At 40.3% G+C, this 13400-nt stretch overlaps 1 protein-coding gene across 5 annotated transcripts in view; it reads right to left on the reverse strand.

Annotated features, from left to right (window-relative positions):
• WDR7 (WD repeat domain 7) overlaps positions 1-13400 on the reverse strand; it is a 351772-nt gene that overhangs the window by 73545 nt on the left and 264827 nt on the right. For all 5 annotated transcript variants that reach the window (XR_004001091.1, XM_030568068.1, XM_030568066.1 and 2 more), the window contains one exon: positions 8081-8198. Coding sequence is in view for 4 of the 5 variants with exons in the window: in XM_030568068.1 (XP_030423928.1) it covers positions 8081-8198 (118 nt within the window). In the remaining variant the exon portion in view is untranslated. The remainder of the gene's footprint in view (positions 1-8080; positions 8199-13400) is intronic.

Here is a 13400-nt window from a genome sequence, read left to right on the forward strand (position 1 = left end):
ACATATATTTCAATTATACTTAGCACGAGCTTTGCATGTTAGTTTCTTAATACCAGATCAGGTTCCAACATGTCTACGGTCTCTAGCAGCAGTGAGAGGCGTCCAAGTGTTCATATGGGTTACTGCAGTTCTACACTGTCACATCTCTTCTTCAATGTGTAGATGTCATAAACAGAGTGTTAAGGGTTAATGTCTTTTATACCTGTAAAGGGTTACAAGCAGGAAACTGGACACCTGACCAGAAGACCAATCAGAAGACAAGATACTTTTAAATTCGGGTTGTGGGAAGTTTGGGTGTGAGTTCTTTGTTCTTCTCTCGGAGGGTCTGAGAGAGACCAGACATTACTATAGGCTCTCTAAGTTTCTTTTCAAATAGAAGGTAAAAACCAGGCGGTTTAGGCTTTTTCATTGTTTTACACTATTTGCATTTGTGGATCTGGCTGGTTAACTTTTATATGTGTAGTTGCTGGTAATATTTTGATTTGTATTGGTACTGGGGGGAAGTCTTTTCTGGTATCTGTAAGCTACAGGACCCTGTATATTGACATCTTGAAGTTACAGAGATAATTCTTTACTTTTTCCTTTCTTTTATTAAAAGATTTCTTTTTAGAGAACCTGATTGATTGTTTTTTTCTCTGTTTCCCTTGTTTTATCCCAGGGGATTGAGATAAGTCACCAGGATGGGTGGGGAGATGGGAGGGGGAGAGATAAAATCTCTCTCTGTTTTCCTTAAATCTGTTTGCCTCTTTGTGGAAGGGAAGGGAGATGCTTCTCTGTATGGTGATTTAAGAGGTTAGATCAGTATCTCAGGATAGCCCAGGGAGGGAAGTTCTGAGAGGGGGAAGGTGGGGAAATGGTTTATTTCTCCTTGTTTTAAGAACCCAAGAGGTCTGGGTTCTTGGGGTCCCCAGGGAAGGTTGGGGAGGTCAGAGTGCCCCAAAACACTATATTTTTGGGTGGTGGCAGCCTATCAGATCTAAGCTGGTAATTAAGCTTAGGGAAATTCATGCTAGTATCTCATTTTCTGAACTCTAAGGTTCAGATCTGAGAAAGAATGCTATGACAGTACATAAAGCCAATTAAGGAGGGTAAGTAAAGAGGCAGGGATGGTGATTATTTCTGTTTGCTAATCACACCTCACTCTGTGCCTGTACCTTTGACTTGGCAGGCAGAGTGAAATAATTAGCCCACTGTCTAAGACTGAGGCATGGATGAAGACTGAGGTACTGTCACTAGTCTGAGGGAAAAAAACAGAGGAATTACAAATTACATATTAATTATGCAAAATTACATTTTTCCACATCATTCACTAGGAATGAAGACATCCGATGACCAATCCAAAAATATAATTTGTGCAATATACAGAAAAGAAACAGTTTTTGTTTGAGATTTAAGGACAAATGTTCAACATTTGGACTAAAATATTACATTAAGAACATTTGTATTTTGCAGAACTCATTTGAACCATAGAATCATAGAACTGCAAGGGACCTCGAGAGGTCATCTACTCTAGTCCCTTGCACTCGTGGAAAGACTAAGTATTATCTAGACCATCCCTGACAGGTGTTTGTCTAACTTGCTCTTAAAAATCTGCAATGATGGAGATTCCACAACATTTATAGACTCATAGACTTTAAGGTCAGAAGGGACCATTATGATCATCTAGTCTGACCTCCTGCACAATGCAGGCAACAGAATCTCACCCATCCACTTCTATAACAAACCCCTAACCTATGTCTGAGTTATTGAAGTCCTCAAATTATGGTTTGAAGACCTCAAGCTGCAGAGAATCTTCCAGCAAGTGACATGTGTCCCATGCTGCAGAGGAAGGTGAAAAACCTCCAGGGCCTCTGCCAATCTGCCCTGAAGGAAAATTCCTTTCCAACTGCAAATATGGCAATCAGTTAAACCCTGAACATGTGGGCAAGACTCACCAGCCAGCACCCAGAAAAGAATTCTCTGTAGTAACTCATATCCCATCCCATCTAACATCCAATCACAGACTACTGGGCATACTTACCTGCTGATAATTTGGCAATTGATCTTTGATCAAAATTAGGCTATCCCATCATACCATCCCCTCCATAAACTTATCAAGCTTAGTCTTTTGCCCCCACTACTCCCCTTGGAAGGCTGTTCCAGAACTTCACCCCTCTGATGGTTAGAAACCTTCATCTAATTTCAAGTCTAAACTTCCTAGTGTCCAGTTTATATCCATTTGTTCTTGTGTCCATATTGGTACCAAGCTTAAATAATTCCTCTCCCTCCCTAATATTAATCCCTCTGATACATTTATAAAGAGCTATCATATCCCCCCTCAGCCTTCTTTTGGTTAGGCTAAACAAGCCACGCTCTTTGACTCTCCTTTCATAAGACAGGTTTTCCATTCCTCGGATCATCCTAGTAGCCCGTCTCTGAACCTGTTCCAATTTGAATTCATCCTTCTTAAACATGGGAGACCAGAACTGCACACAGTATTCCAGATGAGGTGTCACCAGTGCCTTGTATAATGGTACTAACACCTCCTTATCTTTGCTGGAAATACCTCGTCTGATGCATACTAAAACTGTATTAGCTTTTTTAATGGCCATATCACATTGACGGCTCATAGTCATACTGTGATCAACCAATACTCTGAGGTCCTTCTCCTCCTCTGTTACTTCCAACTGATGTGTCCCCAATTTATAACTAAAATTCTTGTTATTAATCCCTAAATGCGTGACCTTGTACTTTTCACTATTAAATTTCATCCTATTACTATTACTCCAGTTTACAAGGTCATCCAGATCTTCCTGTATGATATCCTGGTCCTGCTCTGTGTTAGTAATACCTCCCAGCTTTGTATCATCCGCAAACTTTATTAGCACATTCCTGGTTTTTATGCCAAGGTCAGTAATAAAAAGGTTAAATAAGATTGCCCCCAAAACTGTAGTCTCCCTTTTAACCAGTTCCTTATCCACCTTTCAATTTTCATATTGATCCCCATCTTTTCCAATTTAACTAATAATTCCCCATGTGGAACCGTGTCAAATGCCTTACCGAAATCGAGGTAAATTAGATCCACTGCGTTTCCTTTGTCTAGAGAAGCTGTTACCTTCTCAAAGAAGGAGATCAGGTTGGTTTGGCACGATCTACCTTTTGTAAAACCATGTTGTATTTTGTCCCAATTACCATTGACCTCAACGTCCTTAACTACTTTCTCCTTCAAAATTTTTTCCAAGACCTTACATACTACAGATGTCAAACTAACAGGCCTATAGTTACTCGGATTACATTTTTTACCTTTCTTAAAAATAGGAACTATGTTAGCAATTCTCCAGTCGTATGGTACAACCCCTGAGTTTACTGATTCATTAAAAATTCTTGCTAATGGGCTTGCAATTTCATGTGCCAATTCTTTTAATATTCTTGGATGAAGATTATCCTCCGATTTTGTTCCGTTAAGCTGTTCGAGTTTGGCTTCTACCTTGGATGTGGTAATATCTACCTCTATATCTTCATTTCCATTTGTCATCCTACCATTATCCCTAAGCTCCTCATTAGCCTTATTAAAGACTGAGGCAAAGTATTTATTTAGATATTGGGCCATGCCTAAATTATCCTTAACCTCTATTCCATCCTCAGTGTTTAGCGGTCCTACTTCTTCTTTCTTTGTTTTCTTCTTATTTATATGGCTATAGAACCTTTTACTACTGGTTTTAATTCCCTTTGCAAGGTCCAACTCTACATGGCTTTTAGCCTTTCTCACTTCATCCCTATACGTTCTGACCTCAATAAGGTAGCTTTCCTTGCTAATTCCACCGATCTTCCACTCCTTGTAGGCTTTCTGCTTTTTCTTAATAACCTCTCTGAGATGCTTGCTCATCCAGCTTGGTCTACAACTCCTGCCTATGATTTTTTCCCCCTTTCTTGGGATGCAGGCTTCTGAAAGTTTCTGCAGCTTTGACTTGAAGTAATTCCAGGCTTCCTCTGCCTTTAGAGCCATGAGCTCTTCAGTCCAAGCAACTTCCCTAACTAATTTCCTTAATTCTTTAAAGTTAGCCCTTTTGAAATAAAAAACTCTAGTCCCAGATCTGTTTTTGATTATTCTTCCATCAAGTTCGAACTGAATTAGCTCATGATCACTTGAACCAAGGTTGTCCCCTACAACCATTTCTTCTATGAGGCCCTCACTACTCACCAAAACCAAATCTAAAATGGCATCCCATCTTGTTGGTTCTTCAACTACTTGATGAAGAAATCCATCAGCTATCACATCCAGAAAAATCTGAGCCCTATTATTGTTACTAGCACTTGTCCTCCAGTCTATATCTGGGAAGTTAAAGTCTCCCATGATCACACAATTCCCATTAGTGTTTACTTCATTAAAAACATTAAAAAGATCTCTATTCATATCCAAATCAGATCCTGGCGGTTTGTAGCACACCCCAAGCACTATCTCAGGGGAGGTTCTAGTAGCTTTCTTTCCCAATGTGATTTTTGCCCAGACAGACTCTGTTTTATCCCTTCCATCACTTCTTATTTCTTTACAGTTAACCTCATCATTGACATACAATGCTACTCCACCACCTTTGCCTTTATTTCTGTCTTTCCTAAACAGCACATAGCCTTCAATACCTGTACTCCAGTCATGACTACTATTCCACCATATTTCTGTTATCCCCATAATATCTGGTTTCACTTCCTGCACTAGTAGCTCTAGTTCCTCCATTTTGTTACCTAGGCTCCTCTCATTAGTGTACAGACATCTTAATTTTTGCCGTTTGGCTTCAGTGACATTCTTTACCCGGTTAGGCACAGACATTCTACCACCAGTATCACCTATTAGACTGGTATCTACACCATCCTTCCTCCTTACGTCCATTCTTTTGCCCACGGCTGTATCCTCTCTTACTTTGTTTTCTTCCCTCTCAATGTTGAATTCTGGCATGGAGATTACCTGGACATCTCCCAACCATCTCGCCCCAGTTCCTAGTTTAAAGCTCTCTTCATCAGTTGTGCCAGCCTCCATCCTAGAAGCCTATTTCCCTCCTTACTCAGGTGAAGTCCATCCTGAGAGAACAGTCCTCTGTCCATGAATGCTTCCCAGTGGCTGTACATACCAAATCCCTCCTTATAGCACCACTGCCTGAGCCATCTGTTGATCGCCATAATCTTGTCACACCTTTGTTGCTCTTCTCTAAGAACAGGCAAATTTCCACTGAAGATCACCTGAGCCTCGATTTCCTTAAGCATCTTCCTCAGCCTGACATAGTCTCCCTTGATACGTTCCAGTGAGAATCTAGCCATATCATTTGTTCCCACGTGAAGGACAATCAACGGATTCTTTCTCGCTCCCATTATGATCCTTTTCAGCCTCACGTCCACATCCCGTATCTTAGCACCCGGCAGACAGCACACCCTTCTGTTCTCCGGATCAGCTCTAGTTATAGGCCTGTCTATTCTTTTCACTAAGGAGTCCCCAATCACACAGACCTGCCTTTTCCTAGTGACAGTGTGATCTCCGGTCTATCCCCTGCTCCCACTGGCTACAAGTCCTCTCGATTCTTATTCGCCCTTGCAATCCTCCGCAACCCATCCCATATCCTCCTGGGGCTCATATTTGGTGTTGTCTCCATTGACTCTTCTCCTCTTCCTGTAGGACTAGCTGCTCTTCTCTTTTTCCGAGCCCTGTCACCTTCAGCGACCACCTGCTGTGGCCCTTCATTTTCCAACTCCGTAAACCTGTTCCTGAGCTCTATTTCTCCTTCACTGGCCCATCTTTTCCTCTGCCTGGTTCTCTTAGTCACATGCTTTCACCGTCAACTTTCCTCACCCAGCAGTCTCCCCTCAGAATTCTTTGGTCCTGCTTCCATCTGCAAGTCTGAGCTCGTCCCTTCAGCCTCCTCATGTTTTTGCTCCATCATCTGCTCGAACCCCCTTCTAAACTCAATCAGAGTTTCCACCTGCATCTCCAGTCCTTGGATCTTTTCTTCCATCAGCTCTATCAGGCGGCACTTCATGCAGACAAAAGTCTGTTCAGGTACCCCCTCTAGGATCATGTATATGCAGCAGCTTCCACATCTAGTCATCCTCATTGTGTCTTTCACTGCTGCCTCTGTATTGGTCATAGCCTTCCCACCTAAAACCTGTTAGTCCAAGAAACACAAACCAAAACAACCCCCCAACAGGCACCAGAACACTGGCAGACCAACACCATTTATTCCAATGTTTAACAACCCTGACAGTAGGAAACATTTTGTCCTATCTTCAGAGGTTAAGAAAAACACATTTTCCCCCTCTTCCTTGTAACAACCTTTTACATACTTGAAAACTGTTATGTCTCCTCTCAGTCTTCTCTTTTCCAGACTAAACAAACCCAATTTTTTCAATCTTCCCTCACAGGTCATGTTTTCTAGACCTTTAATCATTTTTGTCGTTCTTCTCTGGACTCTCTCCAATTTGTCCACACCTTTCCTGAAATGTGGTGCCCAGAACTGGACACAATACTCCAATTGAGGCCTAATCAGAGTGGAGTAGAGTGGAAGAATTACTTCTGTGTCTTGCTTATAACACTCCTGCTAATACATCCCAGAATGATGTTTGCTTTTTCTTGCAACAGCGTTACACTATTGACTCAGATTTAGCTTGTGATCCACTTTGACCCCCCGATCCCTGTTCGCAGTACTCCTTCCTAGACAGGCATTTCCCATTTTGTATGTGTGAAACTGATCGTTCCTTCCTAAGTGGTGTACTTTGCATTTGTCCTTCTTGAATGTCATCCTATTTACTTCAGACCATTTCTCCAGTTTGTCCAGCTCATTTTGAATGTTAATCCTATCCTCCAAAGCACTTGCAACACCACCCCAGCTTGGTATTATCTACAAACATTATAAGTGTACTCTCTATGCCATTATCTAAATCACTGATGAAGATACTGAACTGAATTGGACCCAAAACTGATCCCTGCGGGACCCCACTTGCTATGCCCTTCCAGCTTGACCGTGGCTTTTGAATATAGCCTTTGAATGTGTTTTAATTATTATTCTGCATACATTCTTTAAAATGTTTGTCCACTTTCTTTACTGATCCTCACTTTCACAAAAAGGGAGGGTCAGGATGAATAAATGGCCTGTCTTGGACTTAAAAATAATATATAATACCAAATGTTACTTTTGGACATTTAAAGGCCCTTCAATGTGTACCTCCTGGCCAGCCTTCTTTTGTCAACCCAATGTTTAGGTGCAATCGCACATAATCAGCATGATGTAGGACTTGTAGAGGCTGCAGCAGCTTCTAAAATCAGATGCACTAAGGAGATGGGAGGATGACTGCAGTAGAAAGGGGATCCTAGCTTCTATGCTATGCCCAAAGAACCTAGGACTAGATTGGAGAGGACCCAGAAGAAACACTCATCACCAAAGACGGGTGAGATGATGAAAGAGACCTGTGATGCCCTTCCCAAGAACACCTTCCTATTTCCCTTGAAGGAACACTTGTTAGATTCCCTTCCACAAAAGAAAAATGAGAAAAGGAAAAATCCCTGAACCTGAGTAGCTTGGGTGACAGATGGAGAAAAATGAGAGCAGAATTTGCTCCTTTAAACACCAAATTCTTTCATCCAATAATGTATGTCTGCTGGACCAAATCCCAAAAGCAATGCTCAGTTTTCATTCGGTCCTGAATTATGCAATATTTGCATTGCCGAGGTAAAGGCTAAGAAAAAAATCTAGTAAGTCCTTTGAGATTTTGCCCACCGCTTTATATATGAATTGAAAGGTTATACACCCACTACATCAGGACACAACAGGTTAAGCCATTTTCAACTCATCAAGTGTCTTGGTGTATCAGTTATCAAGATATTGCTGCATAATGTGTGTGTTGCATACCACCAAATATTTAAAAATGATAATCCATTTTGTTTCCCCAAAAAAGCTAAATTGTAGGGCGGTGGTAAAGGAGATTTGACTACTTTTTATTTCTGTCTGCTAATACTGGAGCTGAAAAGCATTAATATAAAAACCAACCAAAAAGTCTGTTGCACGCTGAGATCATTATTCTTTTGAAAGTGCAGTTCAGTGAACATTGAAGTTTTTCTCACCTCCTTGGCGATAGTTGTTATGAAGGCGGGTGGTCTGGCAGTGGCAATGAGTGAGAGAGCATGTCGTGCAGAGCGGGCGGAGTCAGCTGCTGGACTCAGAGGCAGCCCCATTGTGATGCTAAACAGGGATCAGACAAAGAGGGGAAAAAAGAAAAGAGGCATTAGAAATATAGAGTGAAAAGATTAGACACAGCTTATAATGTCAGTTCAAGGTCAACGGGAGCAGTCAAACAGTTAGAATATAATGGACTTCCAACAATGAGCAGTGATTAGGAGTCAGGGTGTTCTGGCATCAAATACAAAATCGAATAATTAACCATGAAGATTGAAAACAGTATGTGCATCTGTCCGAAGTGGTAAAAAGGCCTTGTTAACAAATTATCTAGCTGTAGTACTGAATACGTATCACAAAACCTGGGACAAGGCAAATAAAGAATGTCATACAAAGTATTTTTATATTTTATTGTTTAGCAAAAGTTTAGAAGCCGTTTGAAAATACAGCTTTTGTAGTATTACTATTCAGTTCGGCTAAGCACTTTTAACTAGTTGGGAGGAGGGGAAGGAGGAGCTTCTAGAGGCACTGAAAATACTGAATTCATTCAAGTTGGTTTCCTGTGTTGAATGAATCACTTTGTTTTAAAATACTGCAAGTGCTATTAAGAGAAAGCTAGACTCACCTATCGGCAATCCCTATTTATGAACATCACACGCGTGGCAGAAGTTCAACACACATTAAGGCAAGATTGCTTTTTCAGATCATATGTAAATGAGCAGCACTGACTGGCTGGTGACTGATTTTTAGAACAACTCCTCCGCCTTAAAAATTTACATCTTAGCTGTTGTTCCTAATTTGTATTATACATATATGAATGCCAAGTGTTAATAAAACTATGATTTTTCATTAATGTAAGTGTCATTTAAAGGCACATTGAGAACAAGAGATGATTTTTGTTACATAGGAAGTGGTGAAATCTACAGCCTTCTCCTCTAGCAATGTGATTTCAGATGCGTTAGTACTTTAAGAGATGCACAGGAGATAAAAATATATTAATTTAAGTCTGTCCAGGCCCAATTAAATAATTTTATCAAGCTTCATCCGTAATTTAAATATTCAATTAACTTATTATAAAGCAATACAAAATTTCACAGTGTCTCTTTGGAAATACAAGCAGAGGCCCAAGCCTGCAGCCTGTACTCATGTGAGCAGTCACACTGCTTTCAATCAGATTACTCACATGAGTAAGGGCTGCAATTGAGTTATGATTGCAATCATTTTACACAACTAATGTCATTATAACTGATTAACAAAAAACTCTTTTCTAAATCCTTAACATAATATACACGCATTTAGAGACTCTGGGTCGGACTGTAACTGTGCCAGAACTCCACTCAGTGAAGCTGATTGATGAGGTGGTAAAGGTAGCTGTCATCCACCACTGAGCTCTTCTGATCTCTGGGGTTGCTGGGGCTGGTTCAGCCTTTAGTGTAAGTTAGAGCAGCCTCAAGACTACTCTAAACTATATACAGCCACAATTGTCTTCTGTGGAGCTGTTTCATAGCAGAGAACCTCTCAGTACAGTCACATCCTGGCCATGTCCCTTTCATCCCCTACATCCTGCTGGAGTGGCACAAAGCTCCCTTATTAGCAGGCAGGATATGGCTCATTATTGCTGTTCGCTCTCACTGCAAATGAGAGAATGCCGAAGATCATCCCAAACAATTCCATTAACTCTCACATTATTTATATTTTATTCATGTCACATCTTACTAAAGAGACACATTTAGAAATGTTAAGAATTTTAAGACTTGTTTTTTAAAAGAACAGTTATATATAACATGTTATATGTTTGTACATAACATACAAAGCCTAGGTAGAGTCCAACTTCACTAGCCTCAAAATGACAGGAAAGAAAGCATCAATACCTTTGCTCAAGCTCCAAAAAACATGTAACTTAGTCCATCAACTTGTTTGGCCCCATCCCAATAATGGCTGAGTCATGATGTTAATGTCTGATATCTTCTGATACACCAGGCTAAAAGAAGGAATGATTTCTAATTCTTCAAAGGGGTATTTATAGCATAGTTAAAAACGTTCCTGGACCAGATAACATGTTTCTTAAGTCTGGTCTTTAAATAAGTATAACCGGGAAGGGGGGTTGGAGTAAATGTACATTTTGAGAGACAGGGAGGGAAGGGATGAAGTATACCTCTCAACAGCCTAACAAGAGAATGTGTGATCAAAAGGGGAAAAAAAGGATACAAACAATGTGAAATGTTATTTTCTCAATGAAGAGAAGATCTCTCTTTTTGAACTATGCTTAGGTCAAATATTTCCAATAAAAATAAAATTAAAAAATATCTATACTATTTAATTCTCTCTTCTGCTCATGTTTTATATGGAATATAAACTATGAACTGTGGTATAAAAGCAGTTGGCATGAGTTTGGGATGGCCAATTACTTATAAGTGACAAGGCCACAAATACATGAGTGCCATTTAAACCTTTATTCCACACCATTAAGTATATGCCCTAACTTTAGGAATATTTTAGTGGGTTTAAAAAAATTATTGGAACTATTTTTTCATCTGTAAAAGTAGGTGCTTTAGTTACTGAGCATTCTCTCTCACGTTTTGTGCAGGAAGTGAGTGCCAAGACTGGTGTCAAAATTGTTTCATATTCTTAGTTATTTCCATTTGTTTTTCATTTTCCAGAAAAAATGTTCAGTGGTACAAAGCTCCTCTTGAACTGCACTTAACAACTTTGATGGTAACAATGAAGTTTTTTTATTTTAGATTTTTGTGTATGGTAAATCTATGATATAACAGGATTGCATATTCTTGTAACTTACATATGAAAAAGTATGAAAGACCAGCCAAGCATAGATTAAAGCTTTCTCTGACAAGTGAGCTATTTGAGCCACTGTCAAACTATGTAGCAGCAATACATGGATAAAGGATAAGCATTAGATTCAACAAAAATACATAAGATCTTGCTTATCATTTTTATTCACCTCATCTTCTCTTATTTCATCAATATACACAATAAAATAATGAATATAACATTAACGTACTTCTCAAAATAGCACTGTATAGATGTCCCTTTTACTTGTTATAGCTCTTTGAATAAAACTAAAAATCATTTTGGCATTTTTGCAGACTACTGAGTGATGAAAGCATATAAAAACTAGATCAACAATCTAATCCTAATGTTGTTATCTAGTAACCCTGGTCTGGTCCCTATGTGTATTCATTGAAAACTTCAGAAGCATAGTTCAGCAAGGATTCACATCTTTCTGTCAGGAATATTTTTCCTCTCAGTGTTCGGTAAGGCATGCATTTTCCTGAAAAGCAACAGGTTTTTTGTTAATTCATTTACAACACTCAGCTGTGGTAGTATGTGGCCAAAGATTAACCCTCTCCCGCGGCTGGTCTGTATGTCTTCTTTCAGAGCTAAAGCTGTGCGTGATAGAACGGGCACACTGCACCAAGACCACAGATCAAAACAAAGGCAGATTCAAACCTAGCATTCACAAGGAAGCACCTTGTCTCTTATATACAGATTTATTCTTTTATAGGGGAATTTCATTCTTTCCACATCCTTAAGATTAGTACAACATGTGTACTGTCCCACCCAGATATGGATTTCGATCACACCTTAAACAGTCATTTGTGTAAACCCTAGTGCAGACAAGCTATTGATGGAGTTCTACAAAACCGACTCATCCTACCACAACACATGCCTATATATTGCCAATGGCACTAACGGAGCTCAACTACTCTATTTTTACACTCCCCCCCACCCCTCAGTAAATTTGATTCAGAGTACAAATATGTTGTTTATATTATTTATTTAAATTTACACAATGAATAAAAAAGCCGCCTATTCAGGGCTGCCAGCAAGTGTGGCATATGTTAAAAAGTCAGTCAAACTGGTACAAACAGGAATAAATCCAATTGCCTCCCCTAAACTGGGAAACATACAGCCAAATAGAAAATACCTATACATTAATATAGTGGGTCAAGATTTATTGCCTGGGTCCCACAGGCAGAAAGTCTGCCTGGAGTTGAGGTTTAGCTGCAGACTTGAGCTGCTATGCCAGTGGCCAGATGATGGCTGACACAGCCCACAAGCGGATGGGAGGCACATCTCCCTCACAGCCTCCACTGATGGGACTTGTGGAGCTCTGGCTGGAGTTTAAAGCTGCTTTCCCATGGGGAGGCTTCCCAACTTGTGGGAAACTGCCTCTACGGACACAGCTGGTGAATACAGTGGGAACTAATGAAGCCCAAACTTGTAAAAAAATTTACACCGTACTCCAAAATAAACATAACAGCAGTACATGTGGCTGAAGTTGAGACTGCTCATTGTGGGTATGCTGGAGGGGAAGGGAGCGATTAGATTCCCTTGGCCTCATGTTCCTAGGCAGGAGACCACTATAAATTTGTTGCAAGCTTTAGGGAATGTAAGGGACCAGCACTCTGCCCCAGAATAACCATGCTTGGCTACAGCAAGCCCAAGCAGGACAGCTCTGCAGGAGCGCAGACTACATTTTAAAGGTGTATCAATGAGTATTTTTTTATTGAACTTACTCCAATACCATAGTGCCATACAAAAGATCTGTTCTGAACAAAGGCATGAAGGATAGCAGAGCAGTTTTGTCTGGGATGCTCTTGGGCCTGCACTGACACAGTGGTGGTGGTAGTGGAAACTAGGTAGATCTGAGACTAGCTGATACTACTTCAGCTAATCTCTGGCCTTCATGCTTCTGGGAGAAGGGAGGCTTGGCAGATGACAGAGGCAGCGCCCTGAGATGTCATATCTGTCACTGAAGAATGGGCAGGAGCATTATGGGAGGACTAATTGCATGACTGTAGCTGCAATACTTGTTTTTCCTGTTCATCTTGGCAATGCAATCATGCAGAGTGATTGGATGCAAATATATAAGTGCCTTTATATGGCACTTGCATTGTCCAGGGTCTTTACAGACATTACGAGTTCTTCACACACTCCAGTAACCGAGGGACTTCATTATTCTTACTTTATAGATGAGGAAACAGAGGCAGAGCAGTTAAGTAATTCTGTCAAGGCCACAGAGGAAGCCTGTATCAGAGATGTGCCAGAGTCCATGGGTTATAATCCTGCATTCAGACTAAGGCTACTACTCATCCCTCATACACAGATGCATACTAATAAAAATGCATATTTTCAAAAAATCAGGCCAAGATTTATTTCAGTAGGGATTTAGGACACAAATGCAAGCTCTTATCAAGCAACACTGCAAGAATACAAGTCCTTAGCTAGTTGCAATAATTAAGTAGC

This window comes from Gopherus evgoodei, chromosome 6 (assembly GCF_007399415.2).
Source record: "Gopherus evgoodei ecotype Sinaloan lineage chromosome 6, rGopEvg1_v1.p, whole genome shotgun sequence".
NCBI lineage: Eukaryota > Metazoa > Chordata > Testudines > Testudinidae > Gopherus > Gopherus evgoodei.